The sequence below is a fragment of the Tursiops truncatus genome, chromosome 13, assembly GCF_011762595.2.
Source record: "Tursiops truncatus isolate mTurTru1 chromosome 13, mTurTru1.mat.Y, whole genome shotgun sequence".
NCBI classification, from domain to species: Eukaryota; Metazoa; Chordata; class Mammalia; order Artiodactyla; family Delphinidae; genus Tursiops; species Tursiops truncatus.
This window is the reverse complement of record NC_047046.1, coordinates 60,279,045-60,306,392: the sequence shown is the minus strand read 5'-3', so window position 1 is coordinate 60,306,392 and position 27,348 is coordinate 60,279,045. Positions and strand designations below refer to the sequence as shown.

The 27,348-nt window shown below is 43.1% G+C and overlaps 1 protein-coding gene across 5 annotated transcripts in view; it reads right to left on the bottom strand.

Annotated features, from left to right (window-relative positions):
* SETBP1 (SET binding protein 1) overlaps nt 1–27,348 on the bottom strand; it is a 378,062-nt gene that overhangs the window by 102,391 nt on the left and 248,323 nt on the right. For all 5 annotated transcript variants that reach the window (XM_073790680.1, XM_019936976.3, XM_073790681.1 and 2 more), the window contains exon 4: nt 9,427–12,886. In XM_073790680.1, coding sequence (XP_073646781.1) covers nt 9,427–12,886 — 3,460 coding nt within the window. The remainder of the gene's footprint in view (nt 1–9,426; nt 12,887–27,348) is intronic.

The following is a 27,348-nucleotide window of genomic DNA, read 5'->3' as shown; positions in this document are numbered from 1 at the left end:
TGCCTCCTTTTTATCCAACTTGTTCTAAATCCTTATGTAATAGGGCAAACACTCATATCAACTTGCTTTTATAGCATGGAACTTACTACTCTGAAATTTATTTTATGGGTCCTTTTTCCTGTATAATGGGTGTTTATTTCTAGTCATTAATGGTTAGTCTCTCATTATTCTAATTACTTTCCATATGTGTATATATCTACCTCTTGTCTCCTGATAGCTTTACAAAGTCTTTGAGGGAGGCATGTTTCCTGGTACTTCATCATTTCACCCAGCACCTAGCACCAGGCTCACCACCCTTCATGCCCAGCACCCTTTAACACCAGTGTGTCCTCGATCCCTCCGGGATGCAGTTCCACATTCTCTGCATGGCAACTATACCCTCTTAAAAGTCCATCCCCACTCAACTGCTAACTTCAGTCTAGCTAGGTGCCTTCCCGTAACCCCCCACATACACCCACCTCCAGGTCTTAGCTCATCTGGTGCCTCACTCAATCACTATGCATCCACTCTCAAAGGTTCAAGTCCAGGATTCATTTTTCACTGAACACTGACATCCTTTCTGATCCTGGATCACTATGGCTCCCATTGTTGGCCACTGAGTTCACACAGATTAAACTTGGTCTGCATTTATTCTCTGGTTGTTTTATGTATGCTAACTTAAGTCTCTTTGCAGTACAGTATAAGGAAATTAAGGTCAGGGGCCCTTCCTTGCTTTTCGTTTATTCTGGTCTATTTGTTATATCTTGGCACTATGTTACATGTTAAGTAACTAAAGAGCTCCCAATCATTTTGAAGAATGTAAGCTCTTTATGAAACAGCATATATATTTTATTCCACAAAGTAGTAAAGTCCTCTGAAAGATCAACTATTAAGCTTTGGTCTATAATACTTTGCACACAGTAAACATTCAATAAAAGATCCATTTACCAGAACTTGTGATAACCTGAGCAGTTCCTCCACACACTCACAGCAGCACAGCTAGTACCCATGGCACCACAAAGAGGAGTTTTCAGAAGTTATCAAACAGCCATTACCATGACCAAAAATTAAGCACCTGTGCATCTGTGGGACGGGAAAGATGCAGGTGGAGCCTGCCTGGAATCACTGACTTCTTTTTAAATACTCACCTTTTCTATATGTGGCCTTCGCAGGGAGGCAGAATGACATAGGATAAAGGGGTCTGGCGTTGTTTTTATGCTCCGCGAATTGGGGGACCTTAGACTGAAGGCCTGTTAAGAATGAGTGCGTCACTTCCCGTCAAGGACTGACTACAGAACAAAGCCTTCTAAGAAGCTGGAGCACTGCTAGAACCACAACCAAGTTTTGCTTGCTGCACCTGCAGCCCCTGTTTTCTCATCACCCACTTATTCATCACCTCTTTGCCATCTGAATTTGGCACATAGCCCACCACCTCTTAACCATATAAGGCACTAAATACATAACTGTTAACTTGTCTGTTTTCTCCAGAGCCACCAGTATGTTCATCCATATTCTCATCTAACCTCATCTTCTATGAACTCTGCAGCTTGGGCCCTAGTGGCTACCCCATTCTTCTGAAATCCATTCTTCCTTGAGCCCTTGGTTCTTCTCCAACACTTCTGTCATTTCTTCTCTGTATCTGCTTGACCCCCTATTATTCTGCCTCTCTCTTTAAGGTGAGCCACAGGGGTTCCCCCGTCCACCCTCTTTCCTTCATTCTCCACAACTGTCTCCTTTGGTAAACCTCTAGCTCTAGCTCTGTACAGTGCTGCCAACTGCTGCCTCAACAACTCATCTCCTTACACACCAACCAGATTCTCTCTTGGATTTCTATAATTCTGTTCATGTGCCACCCCTCTTCCAGTTGCCTGAGGCCAACGTATTGGAACCATCTTTGACTTTAGCTAAAGAGATGAGTCAGGAATTACTCTATTATTTTTTTGCTTGAGCACCTGAGTAGGTAATGATGCTTTTATGATGCTTATAAATCTAGGGGGTGGTCTGGGGGAGGAAGGGCAGGGTAGTGGGTACAATTCAAATAAGAAAGGGATAATTACAATATCATATGAAAAATTCAAAGATGGGATAAGTTTGCCCAACCCAGGCTAGAGGGAGGGAGCAGTCAGGGGAAAAAGACAAATTATAATTTGGTCATTTCGTGACTTTCCTCTGAATAATGAAATGGCTGCCCACTGTCTGCTTAATTAAGCACAAGCCCCAGAGTGTGGGGAAAAACCTTTAAACTCCAGCACGACATTCTTTTCCAACCTTATCTACCATGATTCCCCAACTACAGATCCTAACCTCAATAAAAGTAGACGAAACACCATTTCCCAAATGTTTCTTGGGTATTTCCACCTAAATACGTTTGTTTACATTGCTTCCTTCCTACTCTGTGCTTGCCTCCACTCCCTCCCAACACCATCTCACCATCTCCATTCTCCGAAAGACTCTTCCATCCTTTAAGACCCATCTTGAATGGTAACTACCAAACAGAAGCATTTCCTGGTCCCACATCTCCACCCCCACTGAAAACGTGGCGGTGGCTCACCCTCACTTGGACAGCCCAGCACGTCCTTCTCTGTTGACAGCCCAGTCTCTTCTCTATGACTTTCTGATTGCCGTTACAGTCTGCCTTATGAGTTGCATCCGTTTTCCTCCCCTAAATTATACAGGAGAGCCTTCTGGATTGTAACCTCTTTGACAGCAAAAGCATTGAGTTACTTAAGGACTCCCCCAGGACTTCACCAAGCCATGCATATACTAGACACTAAATAAATAATTTAAAAAGTTTTTCTCTTGTTTTTGTCAATTCCCCTTGAATTCAGTGTGAAGTGCTATACTGGCACAAGCATAGTTCACAATCCTAACAAGTATTCAGTCCTGTTGATTGTTTGTTTATAGAGTGAAGAGATGTTTTTCTGGAGGGTCCTTTCAAAGGCACCATCCTTATCTCTGCCCAGTGACAGGCTAGCCTTTGGAAGCCATGCTTTACTGATTTCTCTGGTCAAGAAAGGTTCCATGTTGTATCAAAGCCAAGTCTGTCAAAATTGTGACTTCTCTGCACCCACACCTGAATCTTCATAATTCTCCAAAGCCACAGAAGTATATATAAAAACGTCCAACAGGACGGGGGAATGTTTGCCAACTGTGGGAAGATAAATGACCTGGAGACTTCATGCTCCAAAGGCAGATTGCTGGATTTGTGGTTCAGCGTAGCAAAAGAGATGCTGTTTATTTGTTTGTTTGTTTTTTTCATTGCCAGAAAGTTATGGGTCACAACATTTAATTTGATTAATTCCAAAAGGAAACCTTAGGAGGAACTGTGGGAGGCTTGATAAAATAAGTATGTGCAATTGTTAAGACAGGAAAGGAAAAAAAAATGACTTCCATTAGAGCCCACAAAGATCACTTCCAGTCCCAAACATGGGTCCCCAGAGATAGCCTGGAAGCCAAATTATTGTCAAAGAGAGGCTTACCTTTTACAACAGCTCACAGCAAAAGAAAACATATAGCTTAACATCCCTCCCACAATTCACTTTTCTGTTTTTTTTTTTTTCTTTTATTCTCTCTCTCTCTCTCTTCCTTTCCCTTTCCCCCTGCCTTATGTTACTCTTCCCAGCCTGAGCTCTTCTACCAATTAGATATGTATCATTGGATGAGTCACTTGAACTTCCTAAGCTCCAGTATGCTCAAACACCTAAGCAAAATGATGTGTTTATATTACATTATTAAGATTCTTTTACTTCTGAGTGTGAATATAAATGCAAGTTTGCTCTATCTGCTCCTATACAATTGGTCATATTAGTGCTCTAACTTATTTGTTTCTAAGGTGATGAACTGTGGTTTTAGCCTGCACAAAGAACAAGCTAATTTGTTGGTGGATCCTATGAGGTTCCATCTTTTGGAAAGGTGAGATCAAATGGCTAAGTGAAGTCACTTGAGCCAAAGATAAATGGGGTGTCACACAGATTAAGACACGGACCAGAGGCATCTGTTTTGAAACTTCACTGAATAGCTAATTAATTGGCCAACTTGGCCATAACTTCAGCATTTTCTCTTTAACTGCACAATCTAGGGAGGGGTGTGTGTGTGTGTATTCAAATTCCATTGTATAAATTTGAGAATCCTAGACTATCATGTCTGGTCAGAACATTTATTGTCCTCGTATCACTTGGGAAAACTGAGAGTCAAAAATATAAAGAGGTCTTTCAGCTGGTTAGCATAGGAGACAAGACTGGGGCAGGTACTCATAATCCTGCTAAACCACACAGCAACCATTCGCTAATTAATCTTTCACTTCCTCCTACAGGATGACCCAGAATTCAACTTGGACTAAGGTTAAACAGACCACACTTCATCAACTTTCCATTTTTTACTCTTCCTTCTTTCCTGGTTTTAACTTTCTCCTCCCATGAGTCCTCTTCTTCCTTCTATTCCAGTTTTAGAAAACCTTCCTCACACATGTTTCTTTTGTATGGTTTTCATGACATTTTGTCCATGTGGTTAATTCCCTCATCTGGATGACTGCTTTGAGGAGACTTTTGTATTATTCTTGGCTTGGGCATCCATTTCCTGCCTGTGAGTGACAACAGAGACTGCCTCCCAAAATGCCCACAGTGCCGATAAGAGGAGCTGGCATAGGGTAAGATAGAGCCACAAGGAGAGGTGGAGTCAGCCAGTCTCAAAGGAATCCAGCTACATACATGGCAGGACTCTGATATCTGAGAGGTGAGCTAAGGATGAATTCTCAGCATCCATTCATCATGAGGAAAGTACCTGACACTGGGGACTCAGGATGGCAACCCTGACTAAGAATGGCATTGGAATAAGAGGTAACAGGTATAAACTTACACTTCTCACTGTTTCCCCAACATCTGATGGGAGCCTGGACAGCAGTGGTCAAAATGCCTGGAGTTCCTGGCATAATTTTAGGTCAAAGTATGCAAAGATTGTTTCCAAGAGGTTGGAACAGGAAGAACATCATTCACACTAGAGACCTCTTCCACCGCCTCATGAGAACTTGGCTCTGAGAGCATACAGCATCATTCTATGTATTGTCACCCTTGGACAGGTTTGCTCTCTCGGAATCTGCTGCATGTCAGGGTGCGTGAGATGGTGGTGCCTGGTGGGAGAGCAGCACAAATGAGGGCCAATAAGGCTTCTCCCAACTCTGAGAGTCTGTGGATTACACCTTCCCACTATTTATCCATTATTTGGCCCCAAGCAAGCATTTTTATAAATGAAGATTTACCAGATGGTGTGCATTTAGAAAATAGGTCAAAAGAGTCACTGCCTTTTGAAACCAAAGAAGCAGTAGGACAGAAGGAGTAAAATACAGGAAAAAGGCAAGGAGTCTGTGTAATTTCTTAGATCTAGGTATGTTGAAAGGGGGCTAACAAGACAATGCATCCATCTGCTGGGGCAGGGGGATGGAGGATGAATGACTTTCCAAGCAGGAAAGAGGAAATGGAGTGTGCAACTGCTGCTATTGCTAAATGGGGTCTCTAATTCCTCTTCTCCATAATGGTAATGACTTCCATTTATATGGTGCCTTTCATCAGTTCTGATCTGAGGGAGCACTCAAAGGCCTCTTTTCACTCCACCCCTAAATCTGGTCCTCAACAGGGTAAAGAATGATATCTGTATTTATGCCATATCTATTTTGGAGAAGACTAGCTCATGTGAAATTGGACATTAAGATGCTATGGAAATGAACCCAGAATGGAGAAGGAAGAGGTCGAGGAAGAGAAGGTGTGGAAGGGAAGATGCTTATTTCTAATCATGACCTTCAGTACCATCCAGCTGAACAGACACCGCGACTCAGATACTCTGAAAGATCTTAATGCCTCCAGTAACCTCAGCCTCATCCTGTCTCCCAGCTTTTAATGGGTCTTGGCACTCTTTGGAGTGTATAATATTAAGGTGAATGCATTGGGTTCCAAGTGCTACTAAGGACATTTTTTTCCTGATGCTTTAGGGATTCAGGAATAGAGGGGATATTCAGGATATAGGCAAGGAGAGGCCAAGGTTTGGAAGGAAAGGGAATGATAAGGAATCTGGTCTGTTCCAATAAGATATTCAACAAGATGTGTAGGCATAACTCATATAGACACAGAAGCCACTAACAATTAAGATTCATGAAAATGTTCAGAAAAAAAGAGAAAACCTCACACAACACAAAAATAAGCACCAAGCAGTGGCATAAATAACCCAGGGAATTGGATTTCAGTAAGGACAGAAGTGGAAACCCTGTCAATGTATATATCAATATTTCCAGGCTGATATTTAGAAAAGCTTAGGCCATAAGAAATCCTCCTTCATTGGTTGGGAACTGAATAAAGGAATGTCTTTTTGTCTTAATTACTCTCTTCTGCACTTATCACATAATCACTGTGCAGATGCCCTAGGGGAAAGCATGTAATCAGAGGATAGATGGGATTCTGAGAGGCAGGGTGGTGGTGGGATATAGGGACACTGGGCTGGGGACCAGGACCTGTGTTCTAGACTTGGCCTTAACTAGTTGGGTGACATGCAGCTGAGTTGCAATGCAGTGGGCAAAGCCCTGGGCTTAGAATAAAAAGTGACAGCTTTCTGAACTTGGACAGGTCACTTGATCTCTGAGCCTCAGTGTGCTAATCCATAAAATGGGAATGAAAATATTTCTCTTCTAAGATTGCAGGAAGGATGTTATAAGAAATACATGTAAAATGGCAAACATGCCATACAAAAGAGGTCTGGCCCAACTCTCTGAGTTACAGATGGGCAGATAGTACCCCAGAGAGATAGGATACCATGCCTAAGGTCATAACAGAGTTGGGTGCAGTACTCAATTCCTAGGCTGAATCCAGCTTTCTGTGGATGGCTGCAAAACAAGTAAGCTGGGGAAGGGGAGGGAGAATTTTAAATGAAGTAACGACCACCTTGTGAATGCAAACACAAGGAATTTTGTATGGCTAGAGTGTGGCCGCCCTCAGAGACACAGTGACCAGATGAACCCCTAGCTGGCAAAATTCAACCAGAACCCAAATGTAATACGGTCCAGACATGCAGAAGTCCCAGTAAGACTGCTGAGAACCCTAATGGCAACAATGGCTGGTTTTAGCTTCTGAGACCTTGTTTCTCAGGTCTGTTAACTTACAATTCTTGCTTGTAGGTTCTCAGCAATAACATACCACCATTGTTTTCTAGCTAAACAATGCCAAGAAAATAGAAATAAGAATGCCTTCTGTCATGGATAGTTCTGGTTCTATGGATAAATTCCACCACACTGAAAGAGAAAGCAACAGTACTTCTCATGTTAAAGTTTAATCTTTTAGCAACTCCTGTCCATGTGGGCTTAATTTAGGCTTTGCACAAAAAACAAACACCTTCAACAAAGTCTGATGATCAGAAATGGGGAAACCCAGAAGAGCACATCCACTTGTGCAGACATGAAGTGTGGGCCATTTATCACCTTAGCAAGTGCAGGAAACATGACTGCTAATTGGTCTCTTCATTAACCAAGGAGATCATCTACCACGACAGCAACTCAGAGCTGGGGGTGACTTGGAGCAATATTTAAGTAGCTTCTAACTCATAATCATATCTTTCTTTCTTTCTTTCTCTCTCTTTCCTTTCTTTCTCTCTCTCTCTTTCCTTTCTTTCCTTCTTTCTTTCTCTCCCTTTCCTTTCTTTCTTTCTTCCTTTCTTTCTTTCCTTCCTTCCTTCCTTCTCTTTCTTCCTTTCTCTCTCCCTTCCTTCCTTCCTTCCTTCCTTCCTTCCTTTCCTAATAGATCTTTATTGGAGTACAATTGCTTCACAATACTGTGTTAGTTTCTGTTGTACACCAAAGTGAATCAGCCATATGCATACACATGTCCCCATATCCCCTCCCTCTTGAGCCTCCCTCCCACCCTCCCTATCCCAATCCTCTAGAAAGGAAACCATAAACAAGACAAAAAGACAACCCTCAGAATGGGAGAAAATATTTGCAAATGAAACAACAGACAAAAGATTAATCTCCAAAATATACAAACAGCTCATGGAACTCAATATCAAAAAAATAAACAATCCAGTTAAAAAACTGGCAGAGGACCTAAATAGACATTTCACCAAGGAAGACATAGAGATGGCCAAGAGGCACATGAAAAGATGCTCAACATCACTAACTATTAGAGAAATGCAGATCAAAACTACAATGAGGTATCACCTCAAGCCAGTCAGAATGGCCATCATCAAAACATATTTCTTTTCGAAATCTGCTGGCCTAGAAAATGTCTCTAAATCCTCATGAACAGACCTCTTCACCTTCACTAATTATGGACTCTGCATGAAGGGAGAAGACAAACAAGGGATACACATCATAAACAGAGGTGAAATAGTGCACCCAAAGCTTATCAGGGGTAATCAGTCCTTTAAACCAGGCTTTGGCCAGAGGGTTTGTACTGTTTGGGGGCAGGGAGAGCACGAGGAATCCTTTTAGCTTCTGCAGCTCCTAAGAAAGGAGTTTCTACCTTTTTCCTAGTAAATAACTACTCTGTTCTACAGGAGTCTTTTATCATCTGTGTGATGTGTGGACATGGACAAAGGGATATTTATGCAGAAGTGTGAGGCTTCCATGGCAAGGAAGGTTTATGTGGGTGGGCAGGTTAGCAAGGAAATTCTCCCAGCAACTGACAAGGAATGAGCTCTTCCTAGTAGCCACCAGCACTTCAGTTTAGAGATTAGTGGGCAAATCCCATCCCCAGTGGATATGCAAAGAGACACAGCAGTAGGTTCCAGCAGAGGCAGGAGGCTCACAGCACCTTTCAGTCTGGTTCCGCCCACCCTCACCTTTATGCAGGGAAATGACAGGTCAGGGCTGCACTTTAGGGGTCTACCAAGAGCTGCTTATCAGATGCCAAAAAGAGGACAACATGGCTTTGGTCTGTGGCTTCCTTATCAGGTAGACTTCAAGATTCACTGGTCATCAGCTTCCAATGGCTCTACTGTAGATGTTTCAACCTAGGATGTGTGACTTCTAGAGCTAGCATGTCAGGTAAACTAGATACTCATTCCCATCCAACGTTGACTTTCTTGGGATCTTGTTGGTATTCCTAGAGAGTTTTAGAGGTTTTATCCAACTAGCAAATGTACCATCAGGTCAGATGAAGACTTAGGCATAGCATCTTTAATTAAAAGCATAAAGGTAGTGGGTATGGTTGTAGTCTTGGCAGCTACTGGGGCTGCCTCTGGGCCCACAGTTCTCAGGCAATGGCTCCAAGAGAGGAAAGACAGAAAATAACTGATTAAACAATGCATAAAATGTGCAGCAGACTCACATTTGCAAGGAGACCTGTTTTCATTTGGTTTCTACCTCTCTGCAAACTAGTGAACCCAACGTGCCAAAGATGGCGGACTGCTGCAGGGCAGTGCCCAGCAACCAAGTAACAAGACAGTCCAAGTTTGAAGAAAACTCGGCCTTACCTGGAGATAAGGAGGAGTCATAGGAACTTCTCTCCTTGCGGTTCATCTTGAAGGCTTGGATGTCCTTTTCCCTGTACGTCCCAAAGCCTTCATAGCTCCTCCTTTTACTCCCACTCACATCACTGTCCCACTTGTCGTTCGGAGGGTTCATCTCACTGAACACATCCAGGCTCTCTGGTCTTGCGCTGCTGCCGTCCCCGCCATTGCCAGAGTACCGTTTTGTGCACGAGTCCACAGGCTCGCTGCTCAAGTCACCTTTGTCCTTGGCCTGCGTCCAATGCTGGGCATCAGAAAGTGACAGCGTAGACAGGGTGTCCACTTCAAAGTTGTTCTTGGACGCTTTGTGGCTGGCTTCACTGTGCTGGTACTTCTGCTTCTCCTTATGCTTGTTTTTCTCACTCACAAGGGAGAGCTCTTTGTCTGCACTGCTCAGCCGTTCGCTCAGGATGTGGCTGGAGAAGCCTGTGGCTTTGCCTGCAAAGAGACCACTCAGGTTGTCGTGGGTCCCCAGGAGCCGGTCTTCCTTGTGCTTATGCTTATGTTTGTGTTTCCTCTTGTGGAGCCGACCACTGGACAGACCGGCACTGCCCACCTTGGGAGGATTCAGGGATGGCTGCCTGTCACCGAGGCCCATGCCCACGGGCCCCTGCAGGTGCACTCCATGCTTTGCTTTATGCTTAGCCGTACCAGACATCTTCACATGGGAGCTTGTGTGAAACTGAGGTGGTGGCACTGTTGGCCTCATGAATGGGGACGCTGCTCCGAGCGTGTGCGACAGGTACAGAGGAGCTGGGTACTGACTGTAATAACCAAGGTTCATCATAGGCATTGATGTGTAAGGCATTCCATAGGGTGCATAGTAACTTCCACTGGGAATAGGGTAGCTGAACCCTTGTAAAAAAGGCACCTTTGTCATGGTGTCATTGGTTTTTGCAGGCCTACCACGCTTCTTCTTTGACTTTAAGTCTGAAGTCCTACGAAGATAGAGCAACGGGTCATACTGGATATATGGCACCGGGTAATAGTGATCAAAATTAATCCGAAAAATGCTGGGATATGGATTCTCATGGTAAAAAGTATAACTCCGGTGAGAGATCCTGAACACTTGGAACTTGGTGATGAGCTCTTCCAGGTCTGCCAGAAACTGGAGATCATCACGGTTTTGCAGGCTTTTCCGTTTCCTCTTGTGCTTTGGCTTCTTGAGGCTTTCGTGGGCCAGAAAGTTGTCCACGATGAGATGCTTCTGCCGGTGGCCATGCCGGTTCTTTGTGCTGGTGTCAGATGGGATGGCCTCCGGGTTGTCCAGGGAGCAGAAATCAAAAGAGTACCTCCGTCGGGATTCGGAACTCTTCTCTGCTTGGTCAGACGTGCTGTTGTTGTCTGTCCCAATGCCACTGTCACTCGGGATCGTCTCCTCACTGTGGGACTCGCTCACAGGGGACAGTGTTATCTCCTTGAGTGACCCGATCTCGCAAAGGTGTGAAGGGGAGTTGGCCATCAGCCTGGGTGGAGACAGCTTCCAGGTCCCACTATGGATTCCCTTTTGGGTTTTGGTTGGAAGAGCACTGATGGGCTGGAGATTTGGCATAGTTTTCAACTCTGAAAAGTTGGTTTCAGTGCTGGCGGGGCTCAGGTTGCCATTGGACCCACCTAACTGTGTCGAAAGTGGGTGCATAGCTGCTGGTGAAGACGCCACAAGTGACTGAAAGTTGGAAGGCACGACGGGAACATCCGGCTGGCTAGAAACTGGCCTCGGGTGCTTGATGGCTGTTTTGGGTTCTTCGGATGGGGGTGGCAGCTCTGCCCTTGGCTTCCTGCCCCTCTTCTTGCCAATGTAGATGGTGCCCCTCTTACTGACATTTATCTGCTTGCCCAATTTGCTCTCGATTGCTGCTGCCCCAGGGCTGGTCTCTGGGGGAGCTTTGGCCTTCAGCGCAATGCTGCTGGAGCAGGACAAGATCTGGTTCAAGATATTTTTCCTTTTGAGTGTTTTCATCTTATTGATAGTTTTGATGGTCTTCTTATCTAACACCCCAAGCTTTCCAACTTTTTTGTGAAATTTCATCTCACTCATGGGTTTGTCCTCTCCTGGCACTAATTGGGCCAACTTAGCTAAACTACGTCGTCTCTTTCTTTTCTTGGTTCCAGGAAATTCCCGGCTGATGGGACTGACTGGACTGGTGGAGGTCCCCTCATGAATCGTCTCAACCGTGAGCAAAGGCTGCTTCTTTGGTCGTCCCCGCTTCTTTTTTACCGGCGTGATCACAGTAAGACTGTCTGTGTTGGTGTACAGAGGGCTGGACGGGGTTATGGGGTAAGCAGATGGCGGTTCCACCATCAGTTTATCGGAGGTGGCCATGACTGCCTCCCGAAGGAGACTGGTGGGTTTTGGTTTGCTGCACGTCCACCTCCGTTTTGCAGCGAATTTGGGGTGCTGGATTTCTGGCAGCTTTCTTGGAGAGTGATCTGTGCATGTTGGAGGTGTCACGACCATGGGTGGCTTCCGCTGCTTAGATATACCTCCAGGGACAACCTTCTCAGCATTTCCACCAGTTTCAAGGCCAGCTGAGGGGGACTCGTTCTCTATCATTTTACCCAACTTAGGGACACGGGGATCTTTCTTATTACCCTCGGGGTTGGAAAGTATCCTATTAACTACTTCGCTGCTCATAGTGATTCCAGAAGCCAGGGCTTTCTCTGGCATGATCTTTTCCACCACTGCTTTGATGGACTGTCTCTTTTTCCTCTTATGGCTGCTTGGATCTAGGCAGGGTGCCTTGATAGGGATAGTAATCCGGACATGGCTTGAGTCATTTTCAGGATTACTGACGGAACTCACATTCTGCCTGACTGGTGATGCCTCTTGGGCATTATCTGCAGAGTAGCCTTCCCGTTTCCCTTCTGTATTGTCAAATGCTTTCTGAGCATTCTTGACCCAGTCTAGGTCTGAGTTTGGTATGGTTTGACTTATCACATCTTTTTTACTGGACTTTTTCTTGCTGCCTATAGTAGTAGGTGGTTCTGGGGGCTCCTTTGCACCTCCTCCATCTTGATCTACCAAGGGCTGGAGCCCACTGCACTCAGCAGAGCTGCTGGGTGGAGCTGGTGAGCTGTGGTTGCTTGGAGATGAAACCACACCTCCCAAGAGCAGATCTTTGCTACTGTTGGACAACTGACTCCATGTGCTCCCTGCACTGCCTTTCTTACCCTGGGCCTTTGCAAAGGAAGCCAGGGGCTCAAGAGCTGGGATCTTGCTGGTGCTTGCAGTTTCTCTGCCAGACTCTGTACTGATGAAGCAATTCTGAGTGGCAGGTCCATTGTCAGAGTTGGTGGACCAGTCCACGTGGTTCTGGCTGCTGCTTTTTTGCTGGTGCTTTGGTTTTAAGGTGTCACCGGTGAAGTCCTGTGGGAGGCCTGGGTCATAATGGAGAGCTGAGTGTTTCTGTGGCCGCTCGTAAGCCTAAGGGTGGGTGGAGTGGAGAAGGAGAGAGAGAGAAACAAAGATCAGCACGGTGAAACTATTTAAAATTTAATGTCAAAAGGCTTAATTATTCAAAAGTTGGAAACAGACACCTTTAATTCCAGAATGCTTTGTGAAGGTTTTTTTCAATTTCTTTAGTAAAAATACATTGTGTTGATTTTGAACATTAATAAGGATGCTATAATCGCTGTCTTTCTCTCCCTAGATAACAGGAACTTTAACCTATCTTGGTTTAATGCAATCTCAGAATAAGAACTGTTTAGAGTCAGGAGGGGCCCTAAAGGTCCCTCAGTCCAATGCTTCTATTTTCCAAATGAAGACGCTAAAACTTTAGCCATGAAGAGTCCTGACCAAGGTGGCAGAGTTCAGGAGAGCATCTGAACTTCCAGACTACCTGCACGCGTTTCCCTAACTCCAGCTGCAGCTTATTTTTGCCCCAGCTTCTTCTCAAACACACATCTTTCCCTTGCTTCTGCCTACTGCAGTTCATTTCTGTTTGGAGTTTATCCTGGAGTTCAGCATCTCTGCACTCAAACAAGCAACTCATTAGGAACCACTGCAACAAGGAGAAAAAGCACAAGTTGAGGAATTAAGGGGGGGGGAAGTTTGATGACTGCGTGGGGAAAAGTGGGCCAGTCAAGGGCATAGAGAAGAAACGAAAAGAAGCAAAGAAACATGGAAGAGCCCTCAAATCTCTGCCGACTCTAGGAGTGGTGCGTGTTTGGGAGTGAGCCTGCTAAGACATCCTAAAGCCCACATTAGGCCCTGACTACTCTCTTGAGAAAACGCGTGAATATTCTCAAAAGGAAGCTTGGAAAAAGAAAAAAAAGAAAAAAAAAAAAAAAAAAAGGAAACAAGTCTCCTGGACAAATGTGCCAGGAAAAAAAAATAATTATCATTCAAGATCACTCCATTGGACTTTGTCAGCTGTGTTTTTCCCTACATTGGCTCTACATGAACGTCTTCAGACTTTGCACCTTCCTTAGACTAACTCTTCGGCCAGCAAAGGCAGAACGTGTGCTAGAGACACAACATATCAAACGTCTATAAACTCACAAAGGGAATGGATAGTGAACACACTGTTTTGAGATATTAAGCTATTTTTAATATAGATATGTTCACATTGTTCCAGATAGAGTTTAAGCCAGGCTACCAGTACAAAGAAAGCAGTCTTTAAAGCTTATTATAAGTCCTGTTTTATACACAGAGGATGTATTTCCCTAAGATTTGTTAAAGGGAAAATATTAGTAAATTAAGAAAGCTTTGATAATATCCCAACTAAGAAGTATATGATAATGGCTTAGTGAATTTAGGAAGTTTTAACCTATAATATGTATCTGTCTGTTTACCTGTCTATGTATGTATGTACTGTATGTGTCTATCTAGCTGGCTAGCTAGCTAGCTATATATCTATCACCTATCTCTTCTCTGTCTTTTGCCATTGATGCTATAGGATTTATGCTTTATTAGAAAACATTTCTTATTGTCCCTGGTAAGAGTCAAAATGCAGATGGCAGAAAGAATTATGGGTAAAATTCAATATAGTAAAGCAACCAGGGTTTCATTCACACCAGTTCCTGGAATCCCTAGCATTATTTTCTGCCTCCCTGATTTTGTGAAATCCTGTTTATACTTCCAATATTGAAGCATATTTTTTAAGAATCATGAGAGAGCTTCCCCTGGCCTGTTAAGTGCCCAGGAGAAAATTAAGAAAAAAAAGTATTTAATTTTTTCTTCACCTTGCAGTTTATAGTAGAGACACTGCCATCACTATCTAGAGAACTAATCCTGACACTTGACTTTGGCCGCTAGGTATTACTGCCGTGGACATAGGCTCTATCTCATTTTTGGCAAAAATAGAGAAATCTTATTCATGGCATAAAATAGTAAATCCTACTTATCTTTTATGAGTCAGGGCTTTGTTAATTTGTCATTTATGCTTTGGATTTTAGCTGGCACTATGTGTATACTCACAGGATGACAGGCTAGAAGAGGGCTTGGAAACAAAATTTCCCACTTCTTTGGGTGACAAAATAATTGGTTGCTCACACTAGAACATTCTAGAGAGTTAGTGGTAGTACTTAATAAAAACTGTAGGACAAAAGGTTTAAGTTATTTTGGACCTGGGCAAAACAGCACTCACCTCTCACCTCTACCCTTGTCATCAACCCCTCTCCACTTTTCCAGATCTGTATACTGAAGTCCACAGAGGGGCTTCGTGGTAAAGCTGGAATCTTCACCTCTAATTCCCATCAGTTTTTCCCTATTGCTCCATCTTACTCTTGGCAACTAGCAGAGTCCTTCATTAACTTTCCTTTATGTTCTAATCTCAGCTCAATCCTAGTGAGGCCCCCTACCTTATAGAAATACTCCTATTGTAAGTTTTCATGAAACCAAGTATCTCATCTTTGTTGTACTTATCATAGTTTTAAATTTACATTTGATTTTTGTACTAATTGAATTAATGCCTGTCTCCCTTTCTAGCCTGTATACACCATCACAGAGATACCAAGTACAGTGCCTGGCAAATAGTAGGCACTCAATAAACAGTTATTGAATAAATGAAGGAACATCTGTTTTACTATGGGTATTCCATTTTGTCATTAGTGAGATTAATGACCTGCATATTGCAACATATTGTCTGCAGACACTGTTACCTCCTTCAGCCTAATTTCTTATGCCATTCCTTCTGCATGCACCATTGTCTCTCATGAATATATCTATCACAATCCTTGTAATGCGATGTGCCATTTATTTGTATACTTTTCTGTCTCTCTCTCCTAGACTGTAAGTACTTTGAGGTCAGACACACTCATTTATCCTTTTATCTCCAGTATCTATTACAAAGCAAACCACCCAGAAAGTTCTCAATAAATGTTTGTTGAACGAACAAACAAAATAATATTTAAGATGCCTATTACCATGACAAAATATATGGCTGCACACAAAAGACAATAAGCCACCAATCACTCATTTCATAATGGCTCATGATGAAACTGGAGGGCTCAGATGCATTACATGTTGAACAAAAGATTGTTCCCAAATACTTAAGGACTAAAGGCACTTGCAAGGTAACTCCCCTTCAGCGCAATTTTTACTGTTAGTTCTTTCTCATCTCCCATTAATTGTTTCATTTTCCAATTAACCCTGCTTCTGGGGAAGCCCATGTGACTGTCAGGAGGGTGGATTTCACTCTGGCAATTGAAAGGTGGGGCCTGCTCACTTACACTCAGGGCAGACCAGCTGAAAGTAAGCAGTTAAGCATGCCTGGTTCCCAGTGCCTCCATCTGGACACTGCCTGATCCCATTGTTTCTACCATTTCAGCTGCAATTTGCCCTGCTGGGAGAGCTTGGCAATCAAAGGGCAGGGTGGACAAAAGGGAAGCACAACAAAAGATCAGCAGTAATGGGGGGGAAATGGTGCTTTAAACCCAGCGCTCAGAGGGCTGCAGTGAAGGGGCAAAGAGGACTGAGAATGAGTGCTTTTTAAGGGGTCCAGAAGAACAAGGCTTCCTTCCAGCAGTGGCTGATGGCTATATCTCGTTGCATTTCACAAAATCCCATTTCTTCATCTGTCAGCCATGACAGATTATATACACAATGGTGAGACTGTCAGTTCCAATATGCCCTTCACTGAGAACTGAGCACTTACTCCATTGAGACAGAGCCAGACATTGCAAAACAGGCTCCCGGCTCAATGCAAGGGCAAGCGAGCTCTCCCTCCCATCCTTCTCCAGAGGTCTGGGGATATTATTCCATATAGGGGGCTTTGACTTGGGCCCTTATTAACCCACATAGCACTTGTTTCCATTTCCCCTTTAGATTTTTCTGGGGGATCAGACCTGAATCTTCTATGGACTTTATACTACCCTCAGCCCTCAGCAGGGCTATCTCTGAAACAGTTAGCAAATAAGGGAATACTACATTGGGCCAGATTATTTTTATGGAAGGCTTTTAATACCGTCAAGCTCAGCACGTCTCTTTGAAACTGTGCACCTCAGATTGGGACTTGAACCCACATGCTGGGATTCGAACCCAGCCTAAATCCAGACTGGGACTTGAACCCATGCGGCCAGGACTTGAACCTGGCCAAAACCCTGATTAGGGCTTGAACCCACATGGCTGGGACTCGAACCTGGCCAAAACCCACGATCTTCCAACTGAGATCACACACCTGGTTTCAGGACTTAAGAAGCTCAGATTCTTGATATCTCATCGCAGAAAGAATTCAGTGAGAGACAAAGTGATCGGTAAGAAGTGGATTTATTTAGAGAGAAACACACTCCACAGACAGAGTGTGGGCCGTCTCAGAAGGTGAGAAAGGCACCAGGGTATGGGGTTGTCAGTTTTTACAGGAGCGGGTAATTTCATAGGCTAATGAGTGGGAGGAGTATTCCAGCTATTTGGGGAAGGGGCAGGGATTTCTAGGAATTGGGCCACCACCCACTTTTTGATCCTTATGGTTGGCCTTGAAACTGTCATGGTGCCTGTGGGTGTGTCATTTACCTTGCTGATGTGTTACAATGAGTGTATACTGAGGCTCAAGGTCTAGTGGAAGTCGACCTGTCTGCCATCTTGGACCCAGTTGGTTCTAATCAGTTCATGTCATGTCCTTGGGCTATGTCATTCTTTCTAAGGTTGTGTGCTGCCCCCTTCCCTCCAGTTTCATCTTGGCTGCTTCCCCATCCCCACAAATTGATTGATTGTGGAACTCACAGTCAATTCTGAAGGTATGGCTTACTTTTTATAAGAGCAGTGCTTTCCATGCACCTTGAGCCTAGGCCAAATATTCATCAGGGAAACACCATTCTCAAAACACTAGACAGATTTCTCTCCTACAGAATGTGTGTATGGAAGGAAGTCCTTCTGTAATGTGAAGAATTATTTTGTAAAGTAGATAACTATCTCCTCCCCCACAACCAACGTATAAATTGGCTTATACAGAATCTAAATTTTGTACAAGTCAGATTTCTTTTTAAAAAGCACTTTATTTTTACATAATTTTAAAAACAAGCATTAAATCACTGCATAAAAACTTAAAAGTCTGTGAAAATGGAAGAAAGGAAGTCACCCAGCCTTATCTCAGGCTTATCTAAAGCAAGTTTTGTCACAATGAGAGGATGACATGACGATTTGGGTCTGAGAAAAATCATATCAAAAATCAAAAATCAAGCATGACTTTGTGGATGATAAACTACTCTTTTGGGTTAGCTGTGTTTGTGCTACTTTTGACAGCAATAATTTAAATTTACTGTTTGTGGGATATTTTGCTTTACGTGAACAGGAAAATGTGCCTGGGTATGAAGGAATGAGGGGAGCTTTATCTCTTATTTTGGCACCTGGTACTTCTCGAGATGTGGTCCTAGATCCCTGTATCAGAGCCACCTAAGGTACTGGTTACTAATACAGATTCCTAGGCCCCACTGCAGATAGGCTCATTTGCCATCTCCCAGGGTGGGACCAAGGAATGTGCATTTTAACATGCTCCCCAGATAATTCTGATATATAATTGAGTTGTAAAACCACTTATCTAATGTTTTAACACCATAATTCCTCTGGGGTGGGGCTCTTCCGTGGTTGCTGTGACATTCACAGCACTTTTTGGTGGTAAATATGCAGAGCAAAACACCACAGACCTGTTAGGATATGTAATTTGGCACCACTGAGTATTCCTGTTTTGCTCTCTGAACTCTCTGTAATTTACATAGTAAGAAACTCTAACACAGTCCATCCTCTGTTTAGGTTTTCCAAGTACACTGCATGGTGGGCAGAGGTCAGTTATATGGGTGGATGAAAATACTGTCCTTCCAGAAAGAACTAGGCATGCAGGGGTTTGTGACCTCCCACCCTGGGATTTCTATTTCCCCAACTCATCCAAGCCAATCCCCAGAGTTCTGGGGAATCTTGGCATTCCACCCCTGAGTCTTGAAGCAAGTGCTCAAGCCTGAGCAAGAGCTGAGTGTGGGAGAAAAGGAATGCAACCACACACTGTCTGATTAAAGGTTCTCAACCCTGGCTGCATGTTAGAATCATCCAGGAAGCTTCATAAAGAACACCATAGCTGGGATCTGATCCAGACCAATTAAGTCAACATTCTAGAGGTGGGACCTGAACAGTAGTACATTTTTCAAAGCTCTCAGTTATCCCAATGTGCAGACAGAGTTGAGAACCACTGGATTATATCAAAGACAGGGGTCTGGGTTAGGGACTAAAGAGGCTCTGATATTATCAGGAGATGTTCCAGCTCAGTGGTTTTCAAATGTGTTCCACAGAGTCCTAGGATTTTGTAAAGACATTTCTGAACTGTAGCCAGTGGATTGGGCAACAGAGAAGCTCCATTCTTTTAACCCCCAATTGAACAGAGCAGCCTTGCAAAGGATTTCATTAAAGAGAAAGGAGGTGGAGAGAGATGGTTCTGTCACTTAAGAAAAGACTGAAAATTACCATTTAGGCTCATGAATAGGAGGAATACACATGCCAGCTTCCATTGAACTTGCTCTCAAAGCATCTCTCCTCAGCCCAGTTCGTTCCTGCATTTGCTAATGGTAGGTAGAGAAGAATGTCACTAAGTACCCTATTTGAACCATGGCTTTATGATCCTGTGATTCCACAGAATTCCATGAATGTCTGTGTCCTTTCAAAATTCATACGTTGAAATCCTAACTCCCAGTGTCATGGTATTAGGAAGTGAGGCCTATGGGAGCACAATGTGATTAGATCATGAGGGTGGAGACTTCATGAATGGGGTTAATGCTCTTATAATAAAAGAGACCCCAGAGAGCTCACTTGTCCTTCACCATGTGAGCACACAGAGAGAAGACAGCCATCTATGAACGAGGACGCAGGCTCTTGCCAGACACTGAATCTGCCAACGCCTCGCTCTTGGAATTCCCAGCCTCCAGAACTGTGAGAAATAAATTTCTGTTTTTACAAGGCACTCAGTCTATGGTATTCCGTTATAGCAGCCCAAACAGACTAAGACAATGGAACACAGAAAAGCCCCTAAATGGACATGAAGTTTCCAGTTACATATATACAGTCCTCATTTCCTGTCACATGAATTGCCCTGGGAAGTTACCTTAGTGTGGTTCCCATAGGAACAATTCCTGATTTGCTGTTTGGGGACTGTGAGTGATATTAAAGCACTCCTTTTATTGGGGGTGATAACAGCTTACACAAATACAGAGGCACTATCATATGCTTCCTTGAGTACACAGTAATTCTGCATAATTAATGATTGCGGACTTGGTTCCAACCATAATGGTATTAATAGGTATTAGACTTAACTTTTCTATGGAAATAAACATAAAACTATGAAATACATGAAACAACTATTTTCAGGCTTTGAGCAACAGGTAATATGGGCCGTGATTCTAGATAGAAGGAAACTTAAGAGGCTCTGCCATATCCCTAGTTTTCTGCCCAGGAGAACTTTCTAAACCTGGGCACAGGGAAGTGGAATCCAGAGAACTGTAATTTCACTGGGTAGAGGAAACAGAGATTATAGTTTGAGACTTTTGAGGGGACTAGAACTTGGGGGACAGGGCACCTGAGAAGAGGGAGATATGTAGAAAAAGAATCCTAGAAACCTTAATAGAAATACCCTATGTCTTTGGCCAAACTTTAATCTGCACTTGAGGGCAAGATTCCACGAAGCATAGCAGATATTTGCTACTGGGGGCTATAAGCTGAACATAGAGTCCTAAGGTCACAAAATATTGGGCAGTGTTGGATTTCTGACTAGCCAGAATGGGGAGACTTTAATAAATATCCCAGACGGTCAGTTGATATCCCAGAATTGGTACTCCTTAAGAGTAGGATTACTCAAGCCCTAGCATAAAAGCTAGCAAAGTCTAAAAAGAATCCTTAATAAGATAAAGCAAATCTGCCAGTAAATTAACTACCAATCAGAACAAAAGTAAAACTCTTCAAAGGAAAACAAACAAAGAATTATTAGACAAACACTGAAGCAAATATGACACATACCCAGGAGGGTAGATATAGATCCAAGGCCCTCAAAACAGCCATTATAAAGATGGTCAAGTAGTAAGGAAAAGATGGGAATAACTGATGAACATACGGGAAATCTCAGCACAGAGATGGCAACTATACCAAAATAACAAAATGAAATTCTAAATTGGAATAATACAATATCTGAAATGAAAAATTCTCTTGATGGGCTTAATATAAGCATACAAGACACAGTAGAAGAGAAGCTCAGAGAACATGAAGAAAAGACAGCAGAAATTATCCAAATTGAGGGGTGAGTAGGGTGGGAGAGGGAGATTAAAAAACAAACAAACAAACAGCACTTCAGTGACCTATAGAAAAGTATCAAGTGGTCTAACATACATATAATTAGAATGCCAGTAGAGAAGAGAGAATAATGCATGTGGATTCACATAGCTAAGAATCTCAACGAATCCCAAGCAGAATAAGCACACAAAAAAACTACATCTAAGTACATTGTAAACAAATTGATGAAGTCCAAAGAGAAAATGTTAAAAGCAGCCAGAGAAATAAGACACATTATATACAGGGAAATAGTGACAAAAACAATGTCTGATTTTTATCAATAAAAATCAAGCCAGAAGACAATGAAATAATATCTTTAAAGTACTAAAATGAAAATAAAGTCAACTTAAATTTCTCTATCCCATGAAAACATTCTTCATATATGAAGGCAAAATAAAGATATTTTCAGATAAATAAAAAGTGAGGGAATTCACTGCTGGTAGACCTGAATTACAAGAAATGTAAAAGGAAGTTCTTTAGCCTAAAGCGAAATAACACCAGATAGAAACTCAGATCTACATGAATGAATGAAGAACATGGAAATGGTAAATATGTGGGCATATATACAACGTCTTATTCTCGGTCTTAAAATCTTCAAAAGGCAACTGACTGCTTAAAGTGGAAATAACAACAGTGTATCATGAAGCTTATGACATTTATAGAAGTAAAATGTACAGTAATAAAACAAAGAGCAAGAGAAGGTATATGGAAGTATACACTTGTAACGTGCTTATATTTGAAGAGATGTAATATTAGATTAAAGTAGATGTGATACTTTAAGGGTGCATACTGTAATCACCAGAGCAACCACTAAAAATAAAACAAAGTTGTATATCTAAAATGCCAATAGAAGGAAACACACGGAACACTAAAAAGGCTTGATTTGTCCAAAGAGGGTAGAAAAGGAGAAAAAAGAATGAAGATAGATGGGAAAAACAGAAAACATACAGTAACATGGTAGACTTAAGCTCAACAATATAGGTAATTAACTCTAAATATACTAAACAACCCCTCCCCCCAACAAATGAACAACAGAAGGCAAAGCCAAACCAAAAAGCAGGTGGTAGATTGTCAAACTGAATAAAAAAGTAAGACATAACTATATGTTGTTTACAAGAGATACACAATTAATATTGGGTTGGCCAAAAGGTTCGTTTGGGTCTTTCGTAACATGAAAAACCCGATTTAACTTTTTGGCCAACCGTATACAAAGATAAAGACAGCTTAAAAGGATGGGAAAAGACATACCACACAAACACCAAATCTTAGAATGCTGGAGTGAATTAATATAGTGCAAAATGGGCTTCAGAACAAAGAGTATTACCAGAGGCACTAGGGACATTTCAAAATAAGAGAGTCAATTCATCAAGAAACAATAATCCTAAATTTGTTTGCATCTCGTAACATATACTTGGATCAAATGCTTGAAATGAAAACTAAGAGAATTAAAGAAAGACATAGCCAATGACACAAAGGGATTTTAACACTCTTCTTTCAGTAATTGCTAGAGCAAATTGACTAAAAAAAAAATTAGAAAAAATATACAGAAGATTTGATCAATGTTCTCAATGAACTTAACCTCACACAACTGCAAAACACCTTCACCAAAATATGCTGAATCACAAAAGTAGGGGTGGATAGGGAGCACATGCCAATGTCCTCAAACATCGTTTGTCAGCAAGAAAATGCCAATTAAAACCACCATGAGATACCACTGAACACCAAGTAGGATAGCTAATATTAAAAATATTGAAGATAACCAGCACTGATAAGGGTATGAACAATTGAAACTCTCAACTCTCATCCATTGCTGGAGGTAGCACAAAATGGTACTACTTTGGAAGCTGTTTTGGCCATGTCTTATTTATTTATTTACATCTTTACTGGAGTATAATTGCTTTACAATGGTGTGTTAGTTTCTGCTTTATAACAAAGTGAATCAGCTATACATATACATATATCCCCATATCTCCTCCCTCTTGCCTCTCCCTCCTACCCCCCCATCCCACCCCTCTAGGTGGTCACAAAGCACCGAGCTGATCTCCCTGTGATGTCTTTTAAAGCTAAATATACACTATGACCCAGCAATTCCACTCCTGTGTATTTACCCAAGAGATGAGAACATGTATCCACAAACAGACTTTTACAGAAACTTTACAGCAGCTTATTCAGAGTAGAAAGCACCTGGAAACAGCGTAGGTGTCAATCAACAGAAGAACACACAAACTCATCAATACAAAGAACAATGTATGGATATATTCCACAATATGGATAAGTCACACACATGAAATTATGCTGAGTGAAAAAAGCCAGACTCCAAAAACGTACATACTGTATGATTTCATTGCATAAAGTTCTAGAACAGGTAAAACTAATCTATTATGATAGTAATCAGAAAAGTGGTTGCTTAAAGGTTGGGTGGGAGTGGGAAAGGGTAGGAGGAAAGTTTCTGGGGGTAATACCCATATTTTGTATCAGGATAAGAGTGTGAGTTACACAGCTGTATACATTTGTCAAAAACTCTTTGAACTGTACACTTAAGATGTATACATTTCAGAATATGTAAATTTTACCTCAATTATGTAAAAGAAGGAGAGAAAATACATCAAACAAAGATTACTAAGAGCTCTCTATATCACATGCACACTCACACCCCAAAGCCACTCAGCAGAACTTAGTGACACTTTCTTTCCAATGAACACCTAGGCAGCCAACAACTCAGTGTTTCCCCTTCCCCAGGCCTCACTCTCCCCTTTGCTCAGGGACAGCTGAGGGAGTTGATCCCAAAACAATGGAGCCTGAATCAAGGAGACAGGTGCCTGTGGCTTCTTGCAGGCCCCATTCTCTCCTTTCCTCATCCTTGGTGGCTTCCCTGACCTGGGCCAACAGGTAGAAAGGTGAAGTCCCCCTCCACCCCAGCCACAAATCCACCTTCCTTGAGGTAAGAAGGAAGCTTGACAAGAACCTGCTCACAAATCAGTTAACGCTGCCCCGCCTCCTCTGTAAATCATGTGAGATCCATCTGGGTAATGACTCCTCCAGTGTAATTCCCTATTAAGAGGCTTTATCTGGAGAGATAAGCAGCTGGTTTCCGTGTCACTAATTGCTGTCTGCTGTGATTTTAAAACATCTGCACCATTGTGCTCTTCATTTTCATATTCTAATCACCCTGAAACTTGAAAAAGGTACATCATTGATTGTTTCTATGGGTTAATTAGTACACAGTCTCCTTGTAGAGACAATTTAGAGGCAGCCAGACCTCAATCAGGAAGTTTGTTTTAAAAATTAATAACATTGGCGGTGGCTGGAGGGACTGTCACGTTCAGGGACATATCAGGGCTCTCCTGGTGGGGGAGCCACCCTTTGTTATGCTCCAAAGAGGAGGGAAGCCAACAGGGCTAGAGGCGGGGGAGCAGGGAACAGCAGCAAGAGCAGCAGGGGTGCGGACCCGGCCTGGTCCCCAGTGGACCCCACCACTGTCTCCACTGCCCTCCTCCTTGCTGTACCATCTCCACCTCCACTAGCCTGAGTCTCTTTCCCTGTCAGCACAAATCAGGACTCTGATGAGGACTGAACAAAATACCTGAAGGAGGAATTTGCTACCTGAGAGGTAACAAATACCTGAGAGGAATTTGTTAAAACAGTAAGAGCATGAGAGATGATTTCATGTTTTAAAAGTCTGTTCCTTGTTCCCTCCCCCTCCCCCCACCTCAACTGTGGGAAGGGAGCTATAGTATAAATGAAAGACCTGGACCATATAGAAGAGTGACACTGGAACCCTGAGCGTCTCAAATTTAAATTGCACATGATTCACCTGGGGATCTTGTGAAAATGCATATTCTGATATAGGAGGTCAGGGGTGGAGCTGTGATTCTGCATTTCTAACAAGCTCCCAGGTGGTGTCCAAGGTCAACCATTTGAGATGTGCTGGCTCAGACCCTCTTTTCTCAAGCCTTTGACTGAGGTCACTATTCCTGAGATCCAAGGGACAGCTGAGAGGCCGCAGTGTGGTGGGGAGGCTTGAGATCTATGCGAGGGTCTGAATCCCAGGACCACAATGCAGGACAAGTCCTGTGGCCTCTTCCTATCTTAGCTTCCTCATCTAGAAATTAACAGCAGTATCCACGTCAAAGGGGAGTGAGAGTATTAGCAGCTGGTGAGCGTAAAGTATTTAACAGTGCCTGGCCCTTAGTAGGTACTGTGTTAATATAGCTAAACTTTTGTATTGTATTTTTCAATAAACTACTTTTCTGAAAAGTAACATCCAGCAGAAACAGGGGATAGGGCAGAGGCATTAAACAGGGAGCGCCTCACTTAAGCTCGGATGGTGTGCTCTTGCAGTCACTCATTCCAGAAGTCTGTCGCTACCCCCACCGCCACCCTCAACCTATTAACCCAATGTTCAGAGCTCAAGGTCTTCCTTCAGAGCCTCCCTGGGACCCACTTGACAATACAGAGTCACGGAGAGCTTACTTCTGCACAAAATACATTGTTCTATCTATTAGACACTGCTTTCCCATTTTGAGCCGAAATTCTGTTTGCCCCTTGGATTGTTTTGCCAAGCTGGGGAGACAAGCATCCCTGCAGGTGTTGGCCTGGATCTGAGGACCAGGACCCTGTAACTGAGAGTGAACACACCTTTGGGAGGGAGTTCCTGGCAACCCCTCCTATAACAGTTCTTAGCAGAACTGAGGGGTCTTAGCAGGTCTCAAAGGGGCTTCCCCAGTGGGTCTGGAAAAGTGCTATTATTAGGGGAAAATGCTAAAAACTGGGCTTTCATTTATGTGACATACAAATAGAAAAACAGCCTCTCAGCAGACGAGCTAGAAGTCAACTCAAGAAAATTTAGAGAAAGAGAGAAAATGGTGTGGAGCTGCAGGGCTACCGCTTCAGAGGCAGCCATGGCGTAAGCTTGGCAGGGCTAATTGGAGTGCACATTGCCACATCCTTCTGGAAGGGACACGGAGGCCTCCTGATTGAGCCATTCAGGTGCTGAGAACTTGCTGAAGCAGAATGCCACCAACAGTACCACCTCTGCCCTGCTCCAGCAAACAGGCTTTGCCCGCCCTGCCCAAGCTTCTCTAGGCCTCCAGCTGGGTCCCAGGAACCCTAAGGGACAGGGAACAGTCCTGGCCTGGGACATATTCTGTAGTGAAAGTCCTAAGCAACAGTGCGCACAGTGTGCGCCCGATGAAGATGAAGCATCGCGGAGCAACAGTTGGGTTTTAAAAATGTGTCAGCTACTCTCCATGTGGCCTATTCTTCAGGCCACTCCCTCAAAAAAGGAGGAAAAAGAACATGTTCTCTTCTCTTCTTCTTTGAGAATCAGTAGCATACGATGAAGTGGCAAACTAGCAGGGTGGAGTATTAAGGTCTGAATGTCACATCCACGAGAGAGGTACAAAACCTGAAGTGCATTCAGAGTGAGAACCAGAATGGCCCAGGATCTGGGAAAGCTATCTCCTAAAGAAAGCTGGATGAATAAGGGGAGTGGATGGCTAATCTGGCCCAAAACAGGGCATTTCCCAAACCTGCCTGCAGCTAAGAGCTACCAGTGGCCGCTGTTAAATTCACAGTTCACCAGGCCTCTCTCCTGAAAAGTCTGGAGTCACGATTCTGGGCTAGGGCCCAGAGAGCCTTACTTCAGTCAAGCTTGGTAAACACTTGGTAATCTAAGGGATTCTATATGGAAGGGGTTAAGAATTGTTCAGTTTTGTTCCAGGGTGGAGGAGTAGCAGAGACCAGGCAGGAAAGGGCCCAAAGATTAAGCCCAAAGATTATATCTAGCTTTTGCTTGTTAGAGGAAAAAGTCTTAAGATGGGAGAGGGCGGAGGAAAAGAAGTATTTTTTCCCCTCTTTACCTCATGTTTCCTTTCTATAAATCCATTTTACTGCAAAACTGGTGCTTTTTACCAGTAGAGCTAAAATAACCATTGATTATAAATCAAGTCAAAAATGTCATGGAGATGCTGAATTAGCCTGCAAAACCAGCTTTTAAAGTTTCCCATAAACACTGCAAACTGCAGGCATTCGGTGCATCCTTCATTTCGCATGAGTCTCATTTAGAAGAAGGCCAGGAGGGCAGAGCAAAGGCACGGGGCTAGCCTTGTGGGTGGGGGCTGAGACCCAGAATCATTCTTGCCCCT